The sequence below is a fragment of the Aphelocoma coerulescens genome, chromosome 6, assembly GCF_041296385.1.
Source record: "Aphelocoma coerulescens isolate FSJ_1873_10779 chromosome 6, UR_Acoe_1.0, whole genome shotgun sequence".
NCBI classification, from domain to species: Eukaryota; Metazoa; Chordata; class Aves; order Passeriformes; family Corvidae; genus Aphelocoma; species Aphelocoma coerulescens.
The window spans coordinates 7,601,539-7,628,914 of NC_091020.1; the positions used below are offsets into that span (position 1 = coordinate 7,601,539).

General features: G+C 40.7%; 1 protein-coding gene across 1 annotated transcript in view; it reads left to right on the forward strand.

Moving 5' to 3' along the window:
• The window catches only part of ANK3 (ankyrin 3), a 198,239-nt gene that overhangs the window by 157,232 nt on the left and 13,631 nt on the right, over nucleotides 1–27,376 (forward strand). The window contains exons 34-43 of the mRNA XM_069019101.1: nucleotides 605–727; nucleotides 1,223–1,249; nucleotides 2,980–3,061; nucleotides 6,315–14,006; nucleotides 14,644–14,718; nucleotides 15,588–15,719; nucleotides 16,723–16,866; nucleotides 19,719–20,388; nucleotides 22,312–22,690; nucleotides 26,339–26,437. Coding sequence (XP_068875202.1) covers nucleotides 605–727; nucleotides 1,223–1,249; nucleotides 2,980–3,061; nucleotides 6,315–14,006; nucleotides 14,644–14,718; nucleotides 15,588–15,719; nucleotides 16,723–16,866; nucleotides 19,719–20,388; nucleotides 22,312–22,690; nucleotides 26,339–26,437 — 9,423 coding nt within the window. The remainder of the gene's footprint in view (nucleotides 1–604; nucleotides 728–1,222; nucleotides 1,250–2,979; nucleotides 3,062–6,314; nucleotides 14,007–14,643; nucleotides 14,719–15,587; nucleotides 15,720–16,722; nucleotides 16,867–19,718; nucleotides 20,389–22,311; nucleotides 22,691–26,338; nucleotides 26,438–27,376) is intronic.

The window sequence follows — 27,376 nt, forward strand, 5'->3', positions numbered from 1 at the left end:
CAGCAGAGCTGCTGGCAGATCTGGGAACAGAATACCTGTGATAAGGATTCACAACCTTTTACTAAAACCATATCTCAAATTGGAGCCCTGATATACTACCAGTAGATCACAGTTTCTGAGGGATTAAGCACAGGAGATCCATTCAGTAATGTACTGTACTGCAGAGCAGCCTTCAGAAGGTGTGTGCAGACTGCTTATCTCTGAATGGCCAGGAATGGGTGCCTGCTTTCCTTAGCCTTGTCACAGCTGCTGTGCTGAAGAGGTTGCAAAGCTTTTTGGTAAACACAAGGGCAAAACATGGCAGAATAAAATGCAGGTGAGCAGGCAGTGCCTGGCAGTAATATCCCAGTATGAAACTGTTGGGTTGGACTCAGCACCTTGTCTTGCATGGATTTGCCATCAGAGAGCTTTAGGCTGACATAACTCTTTCACAGTGATGCATTTTCTCCTTCCGCACTTCAGGCTGAGCTCCAGCTCGGTATTATTGGTCTTTACACCCTGGAAAGCTCCTTGTAGAAAGAAATTCTGAGACACATTCCAGAAACCTCCTGTAGGCCTCTGAATTACTCCGTATTACTACCGTGTTGCAAAATTTATTTTCTAGGTAAGAGACACCAGCCAGGAACCCTGTGGTCGATTATCATTTTTGAAAGAACCAAAGACTACAAAAGGACTGCCACAAACAGCTGTTTGCAACTTGAATATCACTCTGCCAGCACACAAAAAGGTATTTGTTAGGAAAAGTAAACATTTTCCTTAGGGTTGGGTTGGATTTATTTTTGTTCCTTTAGTTTTTGTCTCTCTTTTTTCTTTTTCTTTCTGGCTAGTCATAAAGAAACCCTGTGAATTGTCAGTAATGAGAATGCTTTGGAATATGATAAAGGCTTTTAAAATGTATGTTTTATTGGTTTCTTGTATGTAGAACGCTTTTAAAGTCTCTTGTTACTGTGGTGTTGAGTTCCTGTAATTTTTACGATTCTGTTTACAGCTCATGCTTCAGCCTGCAAGTCATAGGTTTATGCTTTCAGTAATGTCACGTGTTTATTTGCTTTGGATGTAAGATTATTTTTTTTCTTTTGTGTTGACATTTTGGATTTGCTTTGCCTTATAAATCAGCTTGCATTTTGTGCTCCCAATTTGGTCCTTTTCATATCCTGATATTCTTTTCCCTGCTGTCCATTATAATATTCCTTGTCTCTGCAATGCATCTTGGGACCAAAAGGAAACAGAGTCAGATCAAGATGATGAGGTAATATAAACACTGTCTTCTGTTTTTATTTCCTTCAGATTTAGTGAAGAAAAGTAGTGTGTTATAGAAAAAAACAAACAGCTATTTTTAACTGTGGCATTGAAATGATACCTACAGAAAAATATAAATATCCTCGACTCCTCACAGTCTGTTGTAAAACAGTAGAAGTGCACAAATGTGGAAAAACCCATGATTATTTATTATGAAATTAAATCAAGCATTGAATAAAAGCAGTTTAAAATTTAACTGATTTTATTCTGAAAAAGAATATATTTATGAATATCAGACCAAGTCAAATTTTGGCAAAATCAAGAAGAGTTTAATGGATAAGATTTTACCTCTTGGAGTAACACTGACACTGCTATGGTAACTTGTATTTCTGAGAAGGAAAAGTGTACTGTTGAGGCCACCATAGTGGCCTTTAGTATCTTACCTCTGTAAATAAACTGGATTCTTTCTAAAAAAGTAAACTAGCCAAGAGCAATTTCTCAATATTGTGTTCAAATCTATTTTCAAATAAAGCTCAGATATTTGCGGCTTAAAAATCCTCTGTTTCATGGAAACTGCAACATTAGATTGTCAGAAAATTGAGTGGGTTTTACTCGTTAGAGGTAGTTACAGATGAGATCATCTTATAAAAGAAACTACATAGATGTTTCCAATTTACCTAGCAGCAATTTCTTTTTTTCTCTTCCTGGTGGCAAATAAATAGCAGTTGTCACCTGCTGGTTAGAATAGCTTAAAAAAAACCCCAAACAATTCAAACCAAAATATCCTTACATGTTAAAAAATAATAATAGCAAAAACATCACTTGGTCTCCACAGCATTTGTTCCTAGTGAGCTATTATATAGCTGTAACAATAGTTTTCTTTCTAAACAAACCATATTTTTAGCCACATATTGAAGTGAGGTGATCTCTGAAGGACTGTTAAAATTTAAGACAGCGCACCAGCAGCTATGCCACTCAACACAGCGACTTACGAGGCTATTTATTAGTTAACAAGAGTAGTCTGCTTTCTAATCCACATCTTTGCATTTTGTGCATATTAAAAAATCCCCTCCCATGCCTTTTTTTGTCTTTAATGTATTCACTTTAAAGCCAGTTGTACATTGTGGTGTATGTGCTTTCGGGACAAACTAATCTGGGGCAAAATACTCAATTGGTCTAAGTTGCACTTTTATGAATGTTTTATGTCTGTACCTGTAGTCTTTTGTGTTGACCTCCTCTTTCTAGCCAAAGGTGGTTTGTTTTACCGAGATTGAACAGTATCACACCATTTCTAGTAGTGTGAGCAGTTTATTAGATGATAGTGGGATAATACAGTATCATGATACTTTAAGGAAGGATAATGAGCTGCTTCTGCTACCTAAGCTCTTCTACCTCCTAAGCAGAGGAATGAACCTGAGGGCTCACTCTTAGGGCTGCAGTCCCTTCCCTGCTTGCTCTGGAAGGGTGGTCACCCACAGCAGTTTCTGTGCAGCCACGCTCCCTGCTCGGCAGTGCCTGACACTCATCACACAGGAGCAGAGACCAGCTCTGCCCCCTCCCTGCCTGCTTGCCCAAATTCGGCTTCAGCATGCCATCCTGAAGCTGAATGGAAGCACCCATTCTCCCCTGTGAGGTTGTGTGCCATGACAAGCGGCCCATCCTGCTGAGGTTTGAGGACTGGTCTGTTCAGATGGGGGCAGTGATGCCCAAGGCCCTAAATCCTGCTGTGTTTTGTTGCAGACGGAGAAAGCTGACCGGCGCCAGAACTTCGTCTCCCTTGCTTTACGTAAGCGCTACAGCTATCTGACTGAGCCTGGAATGAGTGAGTTGCTCTTACCAAAGTACTAAACCATATAGATGTGATTTTTCATAAGAAGAGACATTTTTTCTATAAATGTTGTATTTCGTGTCACTCTGGGAAAAAAAAAAAAGAAAAAATCAAAAAAAAAGCTGTCTGAAACAAAACTCTTGGATGGTCTGTGAACTCTTGTGTTGTGAGAGCTTGAAGAATCCTGACTGGCAAATGATGTATGTTAGTTAAGTTAAAATATAACAGTTTTTAAAATGCCTTGTAGCTCCAGAGTAGGAGGGTTGCAAATTGCTTTCAAAAAGTCTCTTCCTCTCCTCTTTGGAACATTAGAGAGAGGTGCTGTAGAAGGGAATGTTACACAAAAAGTTCAGAAGGCCTCTCAGATAAGTGCTTAAATGTTTAGATGCTTAGCCAAAATAGACTCTCTCATATTTTATATTTTCCCTCTTCTTTCTCCTCCCCTTCCCTTTTTCCTCTGTTACCTGCAGATGCTTTTTATTCCCTGCCACCACACATTGCTTCCTTTTAAACTTGTGTTCCCCTTGATCAGACCTGTGGCATTCCTTTCCTTCCCAGTTAAATACAATAATGTATTTGGCTTAGCTTTTCTTCCTCACTTCTCCTCTCTGAGGTCAACTGCTACTGTTCCCCATTTCCAGGCTTTTTCTTGCCTTTTTTTTTTTTCCCCTTTTGACTCCTCAGTTGCTACCCTGCAACAGACCCTTTGATATAATTCCATAAAATCCATAGACAAACTTCATCGGGTCTTGGGAGTTCCCACTGGATGGCTGCTGCTTATTTATCCTATAAGATCTGTGGCTTCTTTGGATCAGATGTGCTCCAGAATATATTACACTTCTCAGGCCGGGAAGAAGACTTCAAGCATATAACATCTGAAGAAGCTATCAGATCTGCTGAGACATCTTGATGGACTGTTAAGGTATTGTCACAGGCTTGATGGGAACTGAGAGAGAGGGAAAATGAAGCTGCTGGAAAGAAGGTTGATGACTGTGTATATCGCTCACAATAAATTTTTCGGCCCTCACTGGGGGGGAAAAAAAGTCTTATTTATTCACCAGAGGTCCATTAAGTCTCATTTGCAAAAAAACTGGCAGACAGATTTTTTAGCTCTCCAACTGCAAAAAGGAGCACAGAAGCGGCATCTTAAATGTCTCTGAATCTGTGATTTGACAGGCAAAAAAGAAGTTAGGAGGGCAGCCTGTGGGTTTGCTTGTCTCACTAGTCAGTTGTGACAGACATCACAGTGCAGTGGGGTTCCTGTAAAGATATGTCCTAACACTAACTGCTGAACGAGTTATTAGTTCTTTTCAGAATCATTTTGGGGTTTGTTTCTTGAACTCGAGACTGTATGAACTTTTGGTGAATGTTAGCAGCTACTGCTAATTAAATCTCCATAATAAAATCTAGTACATTTAATGAAGTACACTATGGGGGATTTTTTCAGGTGGGGAGAAAGAAGTATATTTGTACTTAAAAATAGTGTAGTGAGGAAAAGTTAATTAGTCTGTGCCAGTCAGGCCTAGTACTCAAGCTCTCTTCAACATAAATGTTCTTATGCAATATCACCAGCCATCCACACTGACTTCTGGGCTTGGATTGGCTCCTATAGGACCAGCACATTTGTCCTTGCAGGATATGGATCTGTGGTACACTGAATACTCACTATTTTGTAGGAGTGTGTGTGCTTTAACAGTTCAGTGTTGGCCTCGTTGAACTTCTTTCACTGTGAATTACCATCTGTCTATAAGACAGATCAAGCAGGTTTGACAAATTATTAGTGTAACTTGAGAGTAAGGTATGTTGAATAAATTCTTTGGATATTTTAGCTCAATTTCTAATTCCAACTTCAAAGAAAAAAAAAAAGTCCTCAAAGTTGCTTTCAATGTCAACTCTCTGAATGTTATTGCTGTATCAGAGGATATGTTTGTGTAATGGGATTCCCAGAAATACTTCCTGACATGAATGCCTCCTGTGATGCAAAATGTGGTTGATGATGATTCTGTTCAAAATGCCTATGAATGAGCTGAGAATTCTGGGGGATGATAACATTTAACAGGTTTGTCCTTGCCAGGAATTTATTTCATAATCTATTTTTCTTTGACTGCTTTTCTAATGTTACCTTTTGAGAACTGTAAAGTTGAACAGGTCTGTCTTTGAGCTGATACAAGAAATCTCCTCAAAAGGTACCAAGACACTACATCTTGTAGAAAAAGTGTACTCTTCTTTTAATGGCCTCTTGTGAAATGATTTTGTAAGGTTTACGTATTTGTGCTTAATACACCCTACAAAATGTATTAATCTGTGTGCTCGTTCTGACATGACATTTGTGCATGAATAAAAACTGATTCAGTTGCTTTGCCTGCTCACGACTATCATACATCATACTTGCTGTATTTCGTTTATGACATATGCTTCTTAAAATCATTTCATGAAAAGTTTTACTTTAATTTTTACCAAACAAAAGGAATATTGCATGAGGGGAAAAAAATGCATATGTTCCTTTCTTTCTTTCTTCTTTTTCTTTTTTTTTTTAAAATATTGACTCAGAAAAGCTCTTGCTCTTATTGGCTTTGTGAGTGTGAAGCATATCCGAATTGTGCATGGAAGATATAGATTTGAATTTATTCCAGTTGCTTCACAGTTTGCACATCAATTGCCTGTCACTTAAAGGAATTTTGGGTTCTGCATGAAATAGTTCTGAAGTGGTTTAAAAAAAGATTTGAGCTACATATGTCATTTTACGCAAGTTTATATTTTTGTATAGGTTCAAATCTGAACAGAACAACAATAGAAATTATTAAACGGATAATTCTAATAGTTGCACAAAGCAGAGACATACCTAAACAGGCAAAATAAAGCTGATATGAATATTTCAGAAGTAGCACATCAGAAAGTCAATAGGAAGTAAGAGAAGAAATTTTGATGTGGCTTTATTTTTACCTTATGGATTCCTTTTGTGTGTTTTCTGTTCCCCATTGTTTGCAGTTTTGGTTGCTATGTGCTTTCTGTCTTTCATTTCATGTTGCTTTTTGGTTTGGACCAGTTACCAGTATATGGCTCGTTCCTAATTTTTTTCTTTCCTTTTTTAAATCTTCTTTTGCCTCCTTCATCCCAACTCATGCAAACAATTGTACTTGCTTTTTGTAATATTACAACGTTTACTGACCAATTTTCTTCTCTGGTCTCTCTGTTTTTCAACCATTTTTGTTGATTTTTATGTTTGATTTTAATTTAACAATTTAAGAAACAGTTGAACGGAGTGCAGGAGCAACAAGATCCCTACCTGCTACTTACTCATACAAGCCATTCTTTTCAACACGGCCATATCAGTCATGGACAACAGCTCCAATTACAGTGCCTGGGCAAACCAAATCAGGCTTCACTTCCTTATCAAGCTCTTCCTCTAACACTCCTACAGCTTCCCCATTAAAATCAATATGGTCTGTTTCTTCTACTTCTCCAATCAAATCCACGTTAGGAGCTTCTACCACATCTTCAGTTAAATCTGTTAGTGATGTAGCATCTCCAATTAGATCGTTTCGGACAATCTCTTCGCCAATAAAAACTGTGGTCTCACAGCCTCCCTACAACATGCAGGTTACTTCAGGCTCTTTCGTCAGAGCTCCCGCAGTCACAGAAGCTGCCGGTCTCAAAGGGCTGGCCTCCACTACCACATTCCCCTCTCGGACATCTCCAGTGACGACAGCAGGATCTCTCTTGGAGAGATCGTCCATAACCATGACGCCTCCAGCATCCCCCAAATCCAACATTAACATGTACTCTTCGAGCTTGCCACTTAAATCGGTCATCACATCAGCATCTTCACTTTTATCGTCCCCTCTAAAGTCAGTGGTGTCACCTGCTAAGTCAGCAGTTGATGCTGTTTCATCCACTAAAGTCATGATGGCCTCGTCTCTCTCGTCACCAGCAAAACATGTAGCTGGGCACACAGATGTACCATTGCTTAATGGGTCTGTGTCACCTCTGAAATACCCATCTTCTGCCAACTTAATAAATGGATCCAAAGCTGCAGCTGTTTTTCAAGACAAGATCACTGCAGCTGTACATTCTGCAACTTGTGCTGCTAATGCAGTTGCTGACACGGCTGAGAGAGTGTTTTCAACAGCTACAACAATGTCATTTTCTCCACTCAGGTCATTTGTGTCTTCAGCACCATCAGCTTTCCAGTCAATGAGAACTCCTCCTGCAGGTGCTTTGTACACAGCCCTTGGGTCAATATCTGCAACTACCTCATCAGTAACTTCATCAACAATAACAGTGCCGGTATATTCTGTAGTCAATGTTTTGTCTGAACCAGCATTAAAGAAGCTCCCAGAGTCGTCTTCACTTACAAAATCAGCCGCTGCGTTACTGTCACCTATTAAAACATTGACTACAGAGGCACGCACACAGCCTACCTTTACTCGAACTTCATCTCCAATAAAATCATCCTTGTTTTTAACACCCTCTGCTCTCAAATTGTCCACACCATCTTCCTTATCCTCCAGTCAGGAGATACTGAAAGATGTTGCTGAAATGAAAGAGGATCTGATAAGAATGACTGCGATATTGCAGACAGATGTCGCAGAGGAAAAACCGTTCCAACCTGACATACCAAAAGAGGGTAGAATTGATGATGAAGAGCCCTTTAAAATTGTTGAGAAAGTAAAAGAGGACTTAGTAAAAGTTAGTGAGATTCTGAAAAAAGATGTGTGTTTAGAAAGTAAAGGGTCGGCTAAAGTATCCAAAAGTGATCAAGGACACCTGTCTGAGGATGACTGGGTAGAGTTCAGTACAGAGGAGATTGATGAAGCGAGACAGCAAGCTTTGACAAGCCCTCCTATATCTGTTCCAGAGAAGGTCCAGATTAAAACTAAAACCATGTCGGAAAAGGATTATAGCTTGTCAAAAGTTATTGATTACTTAGCAAATGATATCGGTAGCAGTTCATTAACAAACATAAAGTACAAGTTTGAAGAGGGGAAAAAAGAAGGTGAAGAGAGACAAAAGCGCATTTTAAAACCAGCCATCGCTTTGCAGGAACATAAACTTAAAATGCCTCCAGCCTCCATGAGGCCTTCAACATCGGAAAAGGAGTTATGTAAAATTGCAGACTCCTTTTTTGGAACAGACACTATTTTAGAGTCTCCAGATGACTTTTCTCAACATGATCAAGATAAAAGTCCCTTGTCTGACAGTGGCTTTGAAACGAGAAGTGAAAAGACACCTTCTGCCCCACAAAGTGCTGAAAGCACAGGGCCAAAGCCACTTTTCCATGATGTGCCCATCCCTCCCGTCATTACAGAAACTAGAACTGAAGTAGTTCATGTCATCCGCAGCTACGAACCATCTTCGGAAGATATTCCAGAGCAGAAGGCAGAGGAACTACCGGCCTCAAAGCCTACCCCAACGTTTATGGAGCTGGAGCAAAAACCTTCTGGGTCTATTAAAGAGAAGGTTAAAGCTTTTCAAATGAAAGCCAGCAGCAGTGAAGAAGATGACCATAAGTGCATCCTTAGTAAAGGTGTCCGAGTAAAAGAAGAAACTCATATCACTACAACAACTAGGATGGTTTATCATAAACCTCCATGCACGGAAAGTACCTCTGAAAGAATCGAGGAAACAATGTCTGTTCATGACATAATGAAAGCCTTCCAGTCTGGACGTGACCCTTCCAAAGAACTGGCAGGTCTGTTTGAACATAAATCATCAGTAACATCCGATGTTAGCAAGTCTGCTGAAACTTCACCACAACATGCAGAGAAGGACAGCAAAATGAAACCCAAACTGGAGCGAATAATAGAGGTCCATATTGAACAAGGTAATCAGGCTGAACCTACTGAAGTCATTATTAGAGAAACAAAAAAGCATCCAGAAAAAGAAATGTATGTGTATCAGAAAGACTTACCTCGGGGAGATATTAACTTAAAAGAGTTGGAAAAACATGATGCTTTTCCTTGTTCAGACGAACAAGGTCAGCAAGAAGAAGAGGAGCTCACGGCCGAAGAGTCACTTCCTTCTTATCTGGAATCCTCTAGAGTTAACACTCCTGTGTCCCAGGAAGAAGACAGTCGCCCTAGTTCTGCTCAACTCATGTCTGATGACTCTTACAAAACACTGAAGCTTTTGAGTCAGCACTCAGTAGAATACCATGATGATGAGTTGTCAGAACTAAGAGGGGAGTCTTACAGGTTTGCTGAGAAAATGCTTCTTTCAGAAAAGCTAGATGTGTCTCATTCTGATACTGAGGAGTCAGTTACTGACCATGCTCTACCCCTTAGTGCAGAGTTACAGGGGACTGATAAACGATGCAGAGAAAAAGTAGCTACTGCCCCCAAAAAAGAGATTCTCTCCAAAATCTATAAAGATGTATCTGAAAATGGTGTAGGTAAAATGTCTAAGGAGGATCATTATGATAAAGTGACAGTGTTACACTACACTGGAGATGTTAGTAGTCCCAAACATGCGATGTGGATGCGCTTTACTGAGGACAGATTAGACAGAGGTAGAGAAAAGTTGATATATGAAGACAGGGTGGACAGGACTGTTAAAGAGGCAGAAGAAAAACTGACTGAAGTATCCCAGTTTTTTCGGGATAAAACAGAGAAGTTGAATGATGAGCTACAGTCTCCAGAGAAAAAGCAGCATAAAAAAAATGGCAAGGAAATACATTCTAGCCAGAGCTCTGCCAGCAGCAGCCCTGAGAAAGTTCTGCTCTCTGAATTGCCTTCATCCGGGGATGAATGGAGTAAGGTGAAGCAGTATGCACATGATGGGAAGTGCTTTCCCAAGGTGGATGAAAGAAAAGCATCCAGTTTGCCCAGCAGTCCTGAAAAAAGGATATATGTGCAACCTGCAGAGGACTCTAAACGAACTATGGAACACAAAGGAAGTGCTCAGCAGGCTGGAGTACCTGAGACTGGATTTCAGCTGAAGCAATCAAAGCTCAGTTCCATTAGGCTTAAATTCGAACAAGGTATAAGTCCCAGGAGTAAGGACGTAACTCAAGAAGAAAAAAAGCTGGATGGTCAGTCCAAAATTCCAGTAAAAAAATTGCAAGAAAGTAAGTTACCAGTGTATCAGTCCTATTCAAGAGAGAAACATGCAAAGCAAGTAGAGGTCATTGATGTGAGCACAGCTTTACAGAAAGAGGTGAAAATACAGGAAGACCTTGTTCCAGGTAAAGGGAAAGCTGTCGAAGACTTTCGTGATTCAGATGCACAAAAACAAAGAACTGAGATGAGGAAAGTCGTGCCAGAATGCTTTTCAGAACCACGGGCAAAAGACCTGGCATATGGCTCAGATGCAACGACAAAGGGACACTGGGACAAAAAAATCTATAGGACGTGGGAAAGTCCTGGAACTTCTAACCATAAAACACAGAAGGAAAAGCTTTCACATGTGCTGGTTCCAGATACAGTAAAAGAAAACCACGTTGATCATGCTGAATCTAAAACTGACCAAAAAAGTGAATTTATCACTGTGACAGAGCACAAAGTGGCCTCAAATGGAATTCATTCAGAAGAAGTGAAGGAACTGACTGTAAAATCTCCCTCAAAAAGGGTTTTATACAGAGAATTTGTTGTCAGGGAGGGGGAACGTAATGGTGAAGTGGCTGATAAAATATCCAAAAGGAAAGAAGAAATTGCTGTGTCCCATATTCCAGTCAGAATTGTTGAGGAGAAGAGAACCATGCTTGATGGTGTCTATGAACTTTCAGCTAAAGTATCCCAATCAGCTGTGATTCAGGAGAAAGTTGAAAGACAGATTGATTATGTGGAAGATGAAAAAGTAAAGCATTCAGAAATCAGAAAAGTTACCAAGCAGCAGAGCTCAGTAGGTCTAAGTCCTCCTGCTGAGGAAGCAGAGCTATCCCCTAGCAAATCACCAGATTCTTTAGAATGTAGCCCAGGAAAGGAATTTCCTTCAAGTGATGTAGTTGACCCCGGTGCCAGTGATTACGTGGATAAAGTTGCTCCACTAGTAAGCACTGAGGGAGTAAAAGAAATTAAGACCTTACCTGTTTATGTCAGTTTTGTTCAGGTAGGAAAGCAATATGAGAAAGAGGTGCAACAAGGAAGTATTAAAAAAATTGTCAGTCAGGAGAGTAAGACAGTACAAGAGACGAGAGGGACATTTTACGCAGCTAGACAGCAAAAACAACCTCCTTCTCCACAAGGTAGTCCAGAAGATGACACGCTAGAACAAGTGTCCTTTATAGACAGCTCTGGTAAAAGCCCTTTAACACCAGAAACACCGAGTTCAGAGGAAGTGAGTTACGAGTTTACATCTAAAACACCTGACTCACTAATAGCTTACATCCCAGGCAAGCCCAGCCCTATACCCGAGGTATCTGAGGAGTCAGAGGAGGAAGCAGAGGCTAAGTCAACATCTGTGAAACAGGCAGAGGTTGAGGAACCACAGATTGACAAAGTGGTACCCAATCTTATAAATAAGGACTCTAACAAAAGACCCAAAGGTAACAGAGTTGCCTATATTGAATTCCCTCCTCCTCCACCACTGGATGCAGATCAAGGCGAGTCAGAAAAGAAGCCTCATTATTCCACTGAGAGTGAAATGGAGATGACTGAAGTGAACTTGCAGGATGAACATGACAAATGCCAACTGGCTGAGCCTGTCATCAGAGTACAGCCACCATCTCCTGTGCCACCGGGAGCAGATGTCAGTGACTCCAGTGATGATGAATCCCTCTATCAACCTGTTCCACTTAAAAAGTACATGTTCAAACTGAAAGAGCTGGAAGATGACCAGAAGGAAACCTCAAAACCCAAAGCCCCTGAAAAGATTGAGAAACAGAAAGAGTTAGGACATCCCACTTCTGGGAAACCCAATGAGTTTGACACTGGGCTTGATTCACCCCAGAATGATGTAGTGCAAAATGGGAGTAACAATGACCAGTCTGTCACAGAGTGTTCCATAGCAACCACTGCAGAATTCTCCCATGATACTGATGCGACAGAGATTGACTCTCTTGACGGTTATGATTTGCAAGATGAAGATGATGGTTTAACTGAGAGTGATTCTAAACTTGCAGGTCCGGCAGTTGAAACCAAAAAGGACGTATGGACTACAGAAGGCATTCTAAAGCAGACTGATCGCTGCTTTAGCCAGAGTAAGCTTGAAGTCATTGAGGAGGAAGGCAAGGTAGGCCCTGAAGAAGACAAGACACCTTCAAAAGGTCCATCTTCTGACAAAGCTGGAGATAAGAGCGATAAGAAGTCAGGGGCACAGTTTTTCTCTTTGGAAGGCAGACACCCTGACAGGACTGTATTTCCTGACTCGTATTTCAGTTACAAAGTAGATGAAGAATTTGCAACACCTTTCAAAACTGTGGCCACCAAGAGTCTAGATTTTGACCCGTGGTCCAATAACCGAGGTGACGATGAAGTGTTTGAGACTAAATCAAGGGATGATGAGGCTAAGGCATTTGGTCTGGCAGTGGAAGACAGATCTCAAGCAACAACACCTGACACTACTCCAGCCAGAACTCCAACAGATGAGAGTACGCCAACTAGCGAGCCCAACCCCTTCCCATTTCATGAGGGGAAGATGTTTGAGATGACTCGCAGTGGTGCAATTGACATGAGCAAGAGGGATTTTGTTGAAGAAAGACTCCAATTTTTTCAGATTGGTGAGCATACTTCTGAAGGGAAGTCAGGGGACAAGGGGGAAGGGGATAAAAGTACAGTCACTGCCATCACACAGCCACAGGCAGGGGACAGCACTGTAGAAACAAACCTAGAGAGACCAGTAGAAACAACAGCAGTTGAAAATAAGCCCGGCAACCAGGCCAGTGGAGATTGCATGGAACAAACACTTGGTAGTAACTCACTGGAGAAATCATCGGCAGCAGTAAACGCTTCCAAAGTTGATCCCAAATTGCGCACACCAATTAAAATGGGAATTTCTGCTTCCACCATGACTCTGAAGAAAGATGGCCCTGGCGAAGTGACAGATAAGATAGAAGCTGTGATGCCAAGTGGTCAGGGATTAGAAAATGAAACTGTAGCAGTGATTGCAAGTTCAGCTTCTAGCCAGACGAGCTGTAGGCAAACAGAAAACACTGATTTTCCAAAAGATAATTTTAATAACAACAACAATTTGGATTCATCTGCAGTCCCTACAGATGATATTACCTGTAATGTAGTGCTAAAAGAACATTTGGAACCGAAATGTTCCCTCCAGAAAGCTAATCAAGCAAAAAGCACTTCAGGAAAAGGTACAGGGACAACACAAGGACAAAGAGTAAGAGATAAGCAAAAACCACATGGAGAGCAGCAAAAGTCGACAGAGTTGGTAGGGGCTAGAGGAAAATCAAAGCTTCCTGTAAAGGCCAGCTCAGTAAAACAAGTCTTTTCACAAAATAATCTCCAAAGCAATACAGGGAGTAAAGTGAGAGAGGCTAGTAAGCCTGACAAAGCAAAACAAAATAATTCTTCTCCCTGTCTAGAAGCAAGGTCTAGGATTCCTGTAAAAAATACACATAGGAGTAATCTAGCTAGAAGAACTCCAGCCCTGCCAAAACAAGAGCAGGTAGAGAAAGAAAAACCAAAACAACTTCCTTCTAAATTACCGGTAAAGGTAAGATCTACCTCCGTCACCATGACAACAGTTAAAGTAAAGAAAAATCAGCTTAGGGAGGTATGTAAACATTCTATTGAATATTTTAAGGGAATTAGTGGTGAGACATTAAAGCTTGTGGATCGTCTTTCTGATGAAGAGAAAAAGATGCAGTCAGAGGTCTCTGATGATGAAGAAGACAGTACATCAAGGAACACGTCCTTATCAGAAGCTACTCAAGTTTACCAGCCTTCCATTACACCGAAGTCTGCTAGAGACATGAGAACAGAGGCAGCATCTATAAAATCAAAGATTGAAAAGGCCGACAGTGAGAGGAGGAGGAGTAAGAGGACTGGTGAGAATGAAGGCAGTCAGGTTTCTGGAGCTCTCATGGCTCACCTCGTGGAGATCAAGCCTAGTTTGTAAAACTTTCAACTTGTTGATCCTAGTGCATGAACTGTTGTGATTGCCTGTGGAGTGACTTAACTGTAGTTTTCATTCTGTCATTGTCATCTGTATGTGCTGTCTTATTCTCTTTTTTCTTCCTTCAAACAAATTCTGTACTGTAGAAAGCTAGTGAAGCATGCCAAAGACATTCATGTAACTCAGAAATTGATGTAACTCAGAAATTGAAAGATGTCTTTTGTGACAGCAAATTTGTTCTGTCGAAGTAGAGAAAATAGGCAATATCTGGCCTTGGTGGTTTTCACCAGTAATTGAACAACTTGTCTACAGTCTAACAGCTAGATTGTCAGCATGTTTGGTTTCATTACACGACATCATGTAGTTTTACATTTTGGCTTTACACAGGTGAAAATCTAAAAGCTGTGAAAAAATTTTGTTTTGTAGGTTATTAGGTCACACAACCATTCTAGTAAACAATATAAGCACTGTCAACTTAGTCAATTAAAGCTATTATTTATAATAAACTATTATCCGGTATTGTGGTTTTCTGTGCAAAACCTTTTTAATTGAGAAATTGTAAATCACAGGTCCACAGAGTCCATGTGAACGGACAGATATAAGGATGGCAATTGTAGCTGATCACCTAGGACTTAGCTGGACAGGTAAGCCTTTCTGCTTTAATACTGAAATCACTCTCTGCTATTGCGTTTTTAGGTATTCTTTTACCAAAAGATGCAGCGAGACTACATCAGGCTCTCCCAAATTCACAGCCAGGCCAGCTTCCCAAAACGTGGAATATATTGCTGGGCAAAGATGCCTAATGGGAAATGTCTTGCAAATGTCTTGCAAGAAATCAAAGAGAAACTCACAGGGAAAATAGCTAAATGGCTCTCCTCTCAACATGTTCCCCCAAGGAGCTGAGAGGCTCTACCTGCTCGGGCTCAGGGCTGCCTCTGGAGTATCTGCAGATCCTGGACAGCAGTTTCCCCCAAGCCCTGGTTGCAGGGGGCCCAGCAGTGCCCCAGCAAGTCAGAGTTGGAGGTGTTCTCTAACTGTGTGCCCATCCATAGCCCCGTATGTTGGTGGGCAGAGCTGCCCTTCCTGGGCTCACAGCTGCAGCAGCCAGCTCTGCCCAGGCTCAGGTGATGACAGCACCAGTGCTGAGCTGCACAGGGTGCTCCCAGGGGAATAACAATCAGCGGAAATAAACAGAGTTTATAAATTAGCACTGATGAGGCAGTCTCCAGGGAGGGCTTTTTCATCATGCTTAAGTGGCTTACTGAGCATAAGTGTGATAATCGCTCCCAGCGATGATTGAAATTCAAAATGATGTCTTAGGAAATTAAAGCATGGGGATTTAATGCCATGTTCATTGTTATCTGTAAAGTTTGTGTCAGGCAGTTTGGTTGGCATCTCTGTGACCTATGAAAGGTAGTATTTTTAAGCTTGACAAGACGATTGAGAGATTTGTGCTTTCTTTGGTGTTTTGGGGTTTGTTTTCTTTTCTCGTTTGCTTTTTTTGTCTTTGTAGAACTGGCAAGAGAACTGAATTTTTCTGTGGATGAAATAAATCAAATCCGAGTAGAAAACCCAAATTCTCTTATTGCTCAAAGCTTCATGTTATTAAAAAAATGGGTTACCAGAGATGGGAAAAATGCTACAAGTAAGTCAAGTAGTTACTTTTGTTGTTTATGAGTTTTAGCTCATTGCATCTGTTGCCAAGTTGAAGAAAACATTGTGAGTGTCCTTCACAAACCATCAATGAAAAAAGAAGTTTCAGTTATATTTTTACCAGGTGTTGGAAATATGTCATATTTATTCGCTCTATATGCAGAAGGAAATGATCCATTCTCCAAATCCATAATTGATGGGACGAGTAGTGAACTTAAACTCCAGTAAAGAAAATAAAAGGGAAAACTTTCCAATAGCAAGGAATGTGAAACATGGAAAATGACTGCCTGGAAAATTTAGGTAGTCTCACAGTATTGCAGGCCATAGGAAAAGACTAAACTTCTTCCTGTAAGGAGTGATGATTCTGGGCTGATACTTCTGAGTTTATCTGTGGATTTCACTTGAATTGCTCAAACTGAAGGAGTGGGGTTGATTTTTGTGTGGGGTCAATGGTGTTGCTACCCTTCTCTGTTCCACAAACTCCTACACACCATTTGAGTCTCCTTTGATCTTTTTCACTGTAAAAGTAATTTCCAGTGTTACTGTGTTCTCACAACAGGATTATTGTAAATGAGATTTCATGATGTACTGCATTAATAGCCTTATATGCATTATTACCTACATGACTGCCTATTCTGTTGTTCCTCAAAACAGAATGGTAGGATTTTTACACTTCCTTTACACTCCAGTAAAAGAATATTTTGTATCAGTAGTAAGTAAATACGTTCTTCAAGAACTATCTGACCTTGTTCTTTGTGCCTTTTGTGTTGTAATACAATTATACTTTGAGAGTGTGTAGACTCTTAATAGATATATATCTTGAATAAGTAGGCAGCTGAATGACTGCTCAGACAGGTGCTGGGGTTTGCTGGAACCAAAGGCATTGGGACATTCCCGCAATTTGTAAGTAATGCGATGTGAATGTAACTGAGAAAAACAAACACACAGTTCTGCAATGCTGAACCTTTTTCTGATGTGTTTTATTTTTTTTTCAGCTGATGCCTTAACTTCTGTATTGACAAAAATTAATCGAATAGATATCGTCACCCTGTTGGAAGGACCAATATTTGATTATGGAAATATTTCAGGCACCAGAAGTTTTGCAGATGAAAATAACGTTTTTCATGATCCCATTGATGGTAATTGAATTCTGTAGTCATATTTAATTCAATGACATGTCCAATAATACAATAATGTTGTATAAACTAAACTTTAAAGAAAGATTGTAAGTTCTACAGAAACAGTAATTTTAAATGTGTGAAGGGGTTTTCCTCTCCTAAAGCATGATACAATAGAATCACAGAATATCCTCAGCTGGAAGGGACCCGCGAAGATCATCAAGTCCGACTCCTGGCCCTGCACAGGACACCCCAAGAATCACCATGTGCCTGAGAGCATTGTCCAAACACTTCTTGAACTCTGTCAGGCTTGGGGCCGCGCCCACTTCTCTGTTCCAGTGCCTGACCACCCTCTGGGTGAAAAACTTCTTTGTAATATCCAGCCTAAACCTTCCCTGACGTAGCTTCCTGCTGACTCACATTCAACTTCCCACTGGCCAGGACCCCCAGGTCCCTTTCCACAGGGCTGCTCTCCAGCCTCTCATTCCCCAGACTCTACACACAGCCAGGGTTGCCCCATCCCAGGTGCAGAGCCCAGGACCTGTCTTTGTTAAACTTCATGTGGTTGGTGATTGTTCAGCCCTCCCTGCCTTGGAGGGTGTCCACAGCTGCTCCCAATTCCGTATCATCAGCAAACTTCCTTAGTACACCTTCAAGTGCTGCATCCAAGTCATTTATGGGGATATGTAGGTCGCACATTAATATCTCAGACAGTAAGCCCAGAGTCCCACAAATGTGTGCCTGAGTAAACTTGTTCCCACCAGCCTCGGTGTCAGTTGACAAGACCAAGCTTTTCTCCTGCAGCAGTTGTCCTTTGAGGCTTGCCCGTGTCTATTTTTTATGTACTTGGTATTGCATGCTTGACAATTTACCTGGAAATGTGTGTATTCTTTGGCTTCCTGTCTAGATATGTAGTAGTAAAAATTCTTGCAGGAGAAAAAGAAGGAAGAAGAAGGGGAAAAAAGTACATAGTATTTGCATGGAATAAATTAATGTGCAATTCACTACCAAGCCTCTTTGAGACCCGTGAACATCGATTGCTTTATGATTTTCACTTGGACCATTTCTACAATGGCAGTAGAAAAATAAGAAAATGTTTTATTAGTGCATGAGTGAATGTCTTTTTCAGTCTGCTAATGGGTAAAAATTGTGTAATAATTTTCACATGGAAGCTGTGTCAACTGAAAACAGAACTGTGAAGGTTAAATTTAAGTCAGATTAAAAGGATAAATGAAATTCTCCTTGTAAAACAAAATTTCCATAGGGATGCTTATTATTTATCAGTATATTGAAGATGCTAAATGTTGGGTTTTTCTTGTTTTAAATGTTAGATAACAGGCACTGGATTATTACTTTGATTTTACTCACTTGTATTATAAATAACTCCTTAAATAAGATTTTTTTTTTTTTTTTGTAAGTAACATTTCCTTTGGGTTTTGTAATTTGTTCAATTATGTTTTGGCTTTCTCTGTATTTTAGTATGTTTTTTTTCTTTTCTTCAGAGCATATGAGCTCAGTGTACCTCCATTATTGAGCAGCATTGCTGGTCATTGAATCATTGCACTACAGAAATAGTTTTCTGTTGACATTTTAAGAAAGTTGCTCTTGAAATGTTGCTTGCGCCTTTTAATAGTAGCATCAGTGTTTTTATGAAAAAAGCGCTTCTCTGCGGTTGCTTTGTGTCTCTCCTCTTCTCTGAACCTTCCTCAAGCTTCCTTTCCTCACCAAGACCAGACCACCTTTGCCTTTCTCTCGGCTGGTTCAGGAAACAACCCCCCTGCCAAGCCCTGTTGATGCACTCCCCTTGCAGGCAGCACAATGTCCAGTTAACCCCACAGCATGTGTTTCTGCCTTTCCTAGGTTGCCCAACCTCATTTGCCAGAATGCAAACTTAAGGTTCTGTTGCCATTTTTTAATGTGTGTATTCAGTTTAATCTTTTTGTATGGGTTGGGTTTTTTTTTTTCATGTTTTCATCAATTTTTCTTTTCTCTTTATTTGATCAGTGTATCTGATTGTACCAATGTCACCAAGATCACCTCAATCTTCAAGATCACCAAGATCTCCTTACTCACCACAGTCCTCTCACCCGTATAACTTCACTGTACCTGAAATATTCATATAGCTCTCCCTTGTGTTTCTGTTCTCTTATCCCTTCGTTAACTTCCTTACTTTAGTTTTTTATCCTGCTGTATATTTAGATCTACTATCTTTTAGTATCCTCTTTAGGATCCATTTCTGTTCTTCATTCTCCAACTAGTCCATTATTGTTCTCTGTGGTTAAATTGTACATATTAGTAACACTGTATTTCTGGTATTGTGTATTTTTATATAAAAGCATTTTAAAAATGTGGACCTGTTTTAGAAATAATACCTACTGACAAAAAAAAGTGGCTGTCCTATTTTATGATCTACTGCTGTCCCTAAAATCTGTTAATTAAACATTCAAATTAAAAAAAAAAAAAACAACCCAAACTTGGAAATAAAGACTTAGACAATATGGCTGCAAGAGATTGTCTTGTATGTAAAGGGACAACCACCCTTGTCCACATTTGATTCATTGCATGCTCATAAGACAATCTGCTATAGCTTGAAAATGTTTAAAGTGGCTGCAAAAGCAATTGCTGAAAACTTTACAGACTATTAAAAAATAGTCAGAAGTACTGGCTTCACTGTACTATTCATGGGCAGTACTCATTCTTTGTTCCATCTCTGTAGGACCAAGTAACAAAATCTATCAGAACTGCATTGGTTCTTATACACCTGCACCTCCTCATATGTTTCATACTATATGTAACCCATGAATCATTTGGCATTTGCTTATTTGTTGCTCCATGCTTCATCCTAGTCAGTCCAAATGTGCTGTCTTCCTTAGGTTATCCCTCCATTCAAGTGGAACTGGAAACTCCCACTGGGTTGCGCTTCGTGCCGCCCACCCCTTTCCACCAGGACGATTTCCTTAGCGACACCTCTAGCCTAGAGTCACCCCTTAGAACTCCCAGTAGACTGAGTGACGTGTTAGTGACCTCCCAGGGACACGTAGATGGTACAGCAGCACCGCCAGTGGTGACTGAAGAAGACACTTCACTGGATGACAGCAAAGTTGATTTCTCAGTGCCTAGAGAAGGAACACCTAAAGATATTTCCGTAGGCGAGAGCCAGTTGGAGGAAGTGGACCTTAAGGATTTTCCGCGGTATCTTGGTAGTTATGGTGGGATATCCAAAGATGCTAAACAAAGGCAGAGTGAAGAGACTAGTAAAAGAGGAGTGAGGACTGAACAGCCTGAGAGAGAGAAGTCTGGTACTGATGAGGAGATGACGGCAGAAAAGTTTAAGTCTCTGTTTGAGGACATCCGTCTGGAAGAAGGAGCTGAGTCTGAGGAGATGACGGAAGAAAGAGTATGGTCAATTCTTAAAGGTGTTCAACAAGCAGAACACGAAATGTCTTCAATTACAGGTTGGCAGCCTGACTCCTCCAGCGTCTCCGAGGCACCGACGTCGGGGCGCAGGATAGGCGGCAGCTTGCTGGATCGCTTGGACGAGAGGTGAGCACCTCTGTGTTGCAGTGTGCGTGTCAGCAGGCTTCCCACGCCGCCTCGGCCACCAGCAGCAGGGCAGAGGCTGTTCTCCGCTCTGTGAGAACAAATGTGTGCACTTATATATACATTTAAAAGAGAAACTTGATTTGGCCTCAGATATATTTGTCTTTAAAAATGTGTATTTATCAGGTTTCATTCTCGATCTAGGCATTTGAGAAATATTTCGTATTATCTTCAGCAGGTAACACTGCTTTTCATGGTCTTTATCTTGTGTATTTCTATTTTCATTTAATCTAAGTGGTGTGTAGATGTAGCTGGAATCAAGAACATTACCTGAAACTGGGATACTACATTACTCTTACTTTTTGAGCACCTTTTTAGCAGTCATCCTTTCCATTTGCATCTCTTTGCCTTCCGTCAGATAGTTGTTACTTTCCCCATAAGCCAATTCTTGAATTGTCACTTTTTATAACACTTGCTTCAAGCCTATTACATCATGCTAATTTACTGGACTTTTAAAAAGCTAAGGTACGAGGCAGAAGAAGGTAAGAATGGTGATACCAAACCCACCTAGTCCTGGATGTTGGCTCCCAGCAGTGACTGCAGAGGATGCTCAGGGAAGGAGAGTGGATGTACGTGCTGTTTTCCCCCTGCACTCCCCCAAGCTTCCCTTGTCTTTGACATAATGACCTGCTGAGAGGGATGCTTTCTATATATTTATCCTCAGTGCATTTCTCTTGCATGAGCTTTTCCAGCCTGCCCTTGGACCTCCTTAAGCCTTCAACATTCACAGTATGTGTTGTCCTGTTCAGCCCTTCTGGTGCCCACTGGGAGAGGGGCTCCTGTGATCACTAATTGAAGGAGCCAGGTCTGCAGGAGCTTTAAAGCAGCACAGAATGATTATCTGCACAGTGATCATTTGTCTGTCAGCAGTTTACATCCTTTTGCATCTTTGACTAAGGATGTTTTAAGGTTCAAGGTAGCATTAGATACTCTCTTACCGAATCCAGTGGGAATTTGGTTGTTGATTTCAGCAAATTCATTGTCTTTCAATAGTGTAAAGCACTTGAACTACTACTGATGTGATTCCTGTTGTTAAGCAAGTGTCGTTATTCTGCATTTTATATTGTGTTAAATTAGTAAAATAGATCACTTTTGGAAGTAAAAGGGCTTCCTTAAAAAGATACCCGTTTCTAGCTGGATGAGTTTACTTTGCTGTCTTTCATAAGAGTTTTGCCAGCAAACAGCTGGCATATTTTCATATGTCAGCATTACACAGTCATAGTGTTTATCAGAAAGTGAGCAAGAATACAAAGGAAAACTGTTTATCAGAAGTGCAGGTTAAACCTGTCCATAGGTAATCTGAGGCAAAATTCTGGTCAGCTTTCTATCTTTTTGTAACCTTGCTTGCCTTTGGCTCTTCATAGTATTGAGACTCTGCAGTGTCTAAGGACTTACTTGCAGATAACAGTATTTTTTAAAAGCATGACCTATCTGGAGTACAGATATTGTACTTTGGGGGGAAAGTAACTGGTAATTGCATGGTAACAGATACTTTCATCACTTCTTTGGTTAGAGAGCGGTTTAAAAATTAGTGCCTTGAGGCTTTAGCTCGTGATTATACAAGAGAACTGGTAGGTTTTGTGTATTGTTTTTTGTCTTTTTCCTTCCCTTCTCCAAGTGGAAGGAGATTACCATAAAACATTTGTCCTTGTTTCCAATTTTCATTGCTTCTGAAATGATGCCATGATGCAGAAGACAAGGTTGTTAAATAGAATGATGTCTGCAAGTGCAGTCTAAAATTTTACTTTTCTCTGTGTGCAACGTATGTGCTCAGACTGAAGGCTCAGTGAGAGGCTTGGTGCTTTGCCCTTCTGCCTGTGATTTAAGCCCTGAACAGCTGTCTGTTGCTTCTGCTTTTTCTTGTAGTTTGGACCAATGTCGGGATTCTGTTACCTCATACGTCAAAGGAGAAGTAGGGAAGCCAGAAACAAATGGAAGCCTATCCGAGTCCACATCAGAGGCAAAAACTAAATCCTACATCCAGGAAGCTTTAAATGATGTGGGAAAACACAGTGACAAAGAAGCCCTGAAAACAAAGTCCCAGATCTCAACTGGTACTGATGAGCAAACATTATCATCAACAGCATATCAGAAATCTTTGGAAGAGACCAGCAAGCCAACAACAGAAGGCAGCAAAACATCTGTGCCTGTCAGTGTGAAGAAGATGGGCTGGAGTACTTCTGAGGATGGCAAGCCAAGAACAAGCATCCAAGAGGAGGAGGGAGCAGTAATGTCTGAACAGAAGGTACAGTATGTCCTGTAATAATTAACAATGTGAGGAGTCCCTGTTGCTTGACATATTGGTTGACAAATTTTTTTGTATGACTTGTAATGTTTGTGACAGGGTTAGGTTTTGGATTTTGTAATCCTTTTTAATTCTTTTTCAGTTTATTACTGACTTGAGAAAAATGGAAGTTACTGGAAATTTATATTTGTGTTGTGAACACAATACAATGGGGTGGAGTCAGGATAGGCAGAGGAGCCAAGCAGGGCTGCACAATCCCCTCCTGGCCTGGCCCTGAGCCCTGGAAGAGGTTAGACAAGCTTCTGGGACCACTGTCCTGCATCACTGGGGGACAGGCCCTTCCCTGCCACACAGCACCTATGCAAACGGTGCCAAACAGCTCAGCTGTCCTCCATCTGTTTCCACTAAGGTGTTGCCACTGGTTTCCCACTCTTCCTGTGGCATTGAAGCAAATGCTAGGAGCAAAGAAATATAGGGACCCTTCAGGCTCTGTCCTGCTCTTTGTCCCCAACACTAACTGCAATTTTTTTTACTCTGTTATTTGCAGAAAAAGAAATTTTGGGTGACATTTAATCTCCTCCTTACGTTTTTTCTTTCATGGCCTTGTTCATCCCAACTGCAAAGTCCATCCAGCTGAGAGGGATCAAAAGATTTCCAAACATGTTAAGCATTTTTCCAGGTGGTGGTTCTTTCTCCTTAAAATACTGCCAAGGGGCTTCTCTTCCTTTCTACCTTGCCTGACTTGTACACCCTTAGCTGCAGATCCCCAGTTATAAGCTGCTTTCTGACAGTGAAGATTCTGATAGCTTTCTCAGTTGCTTCTATTTATTTACCAGAAGCTTAGAAGTAAAGTTGGCTCAAGGAATGGCTTGTAGCCCAGTAGCTGCATGCACCTCACACCCCAACAGTGCGAGGGTCGCCACAGAATAGACCTCAGGGCCAGCAGGGAATCAGGCTGAAAAGGGGAATTGCAGAGTTTCTTCCACATTATTCTCTCTGCTGAGATTGTCTTTTCTTGGGCATTATACAGGAGGAGATTACAACTTTTGGAAGCAAGATATTTCGGTAGAATTGTTTCCACATGATATCGTTTTTTTTTTTATTATAGCACAATAAAAATGTTGGCTGTGGTGGGCTGCAGTAAATCATGCAGGTTTAAATTAGTTCATTTTAAACTATTCTTTCGATTATACAACCAAGAATTCTTTTATTAGATGGTAACATAATCAGTCTCAGCAGTTATGCAGCATATGATTGTTATTATCTTGTTATTAGTTCGTGACACAGTAAGATCTTTCTTAATGTTCACTAATGACTGGAATACTTAAAAAATGTAGGAGCCTTTGCCTTCTTCTAAGGCAGTTAAAGGCAGATGGCAGTGTTCCTCAGTGTTTGTATGCTTTGGGCAGGCCTCAGTCTGGTGGTGCCATGCTCTGATTAAGTGCATGCGTAGATGCACGTGCTGAGGGTGTGCTGACGCGCTGCACTAACCCCTCTGCATTCCCAGCAGTGGGAAGAGAAGTTGTCACCCACTTTTGTGTGCTCTTTACTGTTGGATATCCCATCTGGATTGAGAAGAATAAGCAAGTGCTTTCCTTGGGCGTGCTCTCTGCACCGCTTCGCTTTATTGGTAAAGGCTGATAATCTTATCTACTGAATAACAAGTCTTTTTATAGGCATGATCTTTTAATAAACTGGTATCAGAAAATAATGTCATTTCAAAATGTGGGTCTCTCACCAAGCCTGAGTGGGTAAGAAACTAGCATCTGTTAGAATGACAAGAACTGCTTCTATTATTTTGTTGCTATTTCTTCAATAATGCCTTCTTATCTAATTGAAATACCGTCAGTTTAATTACTAGCGCAGTCCAACTCATGGTGAGATACATCATGTGCTGTCATGAAAACAGAAAGAAAATTTCAACTGCAGTCTTCTGCAAGGCATTCTTCAGAAATGCTCCATAAGGAGAAAAGTATGGAAGAAGCAGATTTATTTCTGTGAAGAAAAAGGGAGAACAAACTAAAACAACTTGCAAAAGGAAGATATTTTATCCGTGACCCATTTGGAAAGAGCCAGAAAGCAATAGTCACCCACCTGCAAGAGAAGGGCTGCAGCAGAAGCAGTGTTCTGGCACAAAGTTTGCACCAAGAGATAAATGCAGACAGTTGATACTGGTCTGACGCCTGGTGACGTGGATGAAACAAATCCTTGGCTTCATCCCAAGACCACGTAAACATTTACAAAAGCAGTGCAGTAATGGTGTAGGTCATATAATTCTTTGCAAATGCTCAAGCATCAGATTCCAGTGATCTTTCTAAATGAGAGGAGCACAGCACAGTTGCTCTGTTGTTCCAGAGAGGATGATGTCCAGCACATGGTCAAGGTGACTCTCAGTGTCAGAATTCCATCACAAATAAACCACTTAAAGCTGTTTATTAAAAATATCTCTCCCTCTAAAGCCTTTGTGCCCTCTGGAAATCTTCTGCTTTCTTGTTACTTCTTCAGGAGAGGATTGGTTTATAATTTTTTGTATCTATATTTGACTAGTGCCAGAGGACTGCAGATGAATTCTGTCATCCTGCCCTAAATGCTTTTTGTTAATATAGTTCTTTTTCTCCTCCACCCACCTATGCCCACTCTTATTTTGCACATAATTTCTGAGAAATGCTTCTTGTTTAGGATGTCTTGGGCCAGATTCAAAAAGAGAAACAGATATGCAGTTCTCAATATCCACTCTTGATGATTTTAAAATCAGTTTGGGGGGCTGTCATTGAGTAACATAGAGGAAATTTTCAAATTTCTCTGCTCAGGAAAATATCAGCTGAATATCATGGGAGGAGGATCTCTGCCTTGCATCCATCACACACAGAGGTCTGAAGCCCTTTGTCAGGCACATGCACACAGAGCTGCTCAGCCCCAAAGCTGAGCTCCTTGGGGGTCAGAGGGGAAACACCAGGGCTGGCAGAGGGTGCCAGGACAGAGTAGACACCTGTGGTACCTCCCAGCACTGGGCTGTGCCCCCTGGGCTGAGCTCTGAAAGCTCCCTTCTTGAAAAAATGCAGAATGGTTGTGCTTCACACTGCAGTTTTGCCACTTACAAAAGCAGATAAATACTGAGCAGGAAAGCCATTTACATGGAGAAGTTCTTCGGAAGGGCTATTTTAAACCTTCTGTGTGGAGGTGCTCCACTGAGTCTTCCTTGTAACTGTCTTCTTTTTATTTATTAGGGAATTCACTTCCCATACCTTGTGAATCTGTAAAACTTGTTTGAAAGAGTAATTTTTATGAGAAAAAAAATTCAGTTAGTTATGACACGGTTTAGGGGGCTTTTTAACACAAAATTTAAAAGAATTATATAAGGTTTTGAAATTTCACAGGTCAGATGCATTCCAAATACCATTTTCTGAGACTTGAGAGCTGCTGAGATATTCCATAGCTGGTGTAATTACCAGGTTACAGCATGCCAAGGAGCAAAAGGGCCTCCTCCCATCATGTACTTCAGCAGTGAAACTGCGAGTCATTATGTACATAACAGAGACAGGGAAAACACTCTGTCCGTGATAACCTCTGTTTCCTTCTCCTAGTCCTGATCAGCATGTTCTGTCTTGCAAACATGCTGTTCAAATGTACTAAAACTGCATTTATTAGGAATTTAGTGACAGTGACAGTGAGACTGAGAGTGCTTCAAGCTCAGATGAAGAGCAGAGAATTACTACAAGAGTTTACCGACGGCGGTTGATTCTGAAGGTACTTTGTGATTTGCGTTCTTGAGGCGACGTTGGCATGGACGTGGGTTTGGTCTGCTGTGTCAGAATGGCAGTTTTGGCATACTGAAGCCCCCCTGGTAGTGTGCTTTCCATTGCCAGTATGGATTTATAACGCAGTGCTAGGTGGCCTTTCCTCGTTTAACACAGGTTTATGGGTGTCTTCTGCTGGAAAACAGCTGTGCTGCATGGAGTGCTGTGTCCTTCACTGCCACTGTAGTGCATGGCATCTTAAAGACTGCAGCTAGATGCAGCATGTTGGTCTCCTGTAGAGCAAGTATGAGCCACAGACAGAGATGGGTAACAGTATTTTTTTTTCCCCTGTTGTCTTTAAAGTATTCTAAGTTACAAGTTAAACATTTGCAGGAATACACGAGTGGGATACAGGAAGTATGAAGCACGTACTCTGGTTGAGACTTGTGGTCCTAAGTGCTTAATGTTTTCTGGAAAACCTCAATACAGCAGATGATCCTCATTTTAAACCTATCAAAGTTAAAAAAAAGTCTTTGCATTGCCTTCAGTGGGCTCTATTTAGTATATTTATTTACAGTTAGCCCTTATTTACAGCACAATATACTTTATATACTGATAACATAATCATATAAATAATTGCATTTGCCGTTACAATATTTTTTATGTGGTCATACAGTATGGCATTATTTTCCTGCAGCATGTAGCATGAGGAAATAATTCTGTATCAGAAACCATTATGTAATTCCTCAGTAACTTACAGGATTTATTAGATTCTTATTAGAAAATCATATAGTCAAGCCATGAAAAAAGAGATGGGCACCTTAGTGCTATTAACAGCACTAGTGCAGTTTGCCTAAGCTGTAATTGTTACTTCAGGAATAATTTGTGACATTTCAATTGCACATATCTGTATCACTGTTGCTTGCATGCTTTGTGGAGAGGAGTCTGC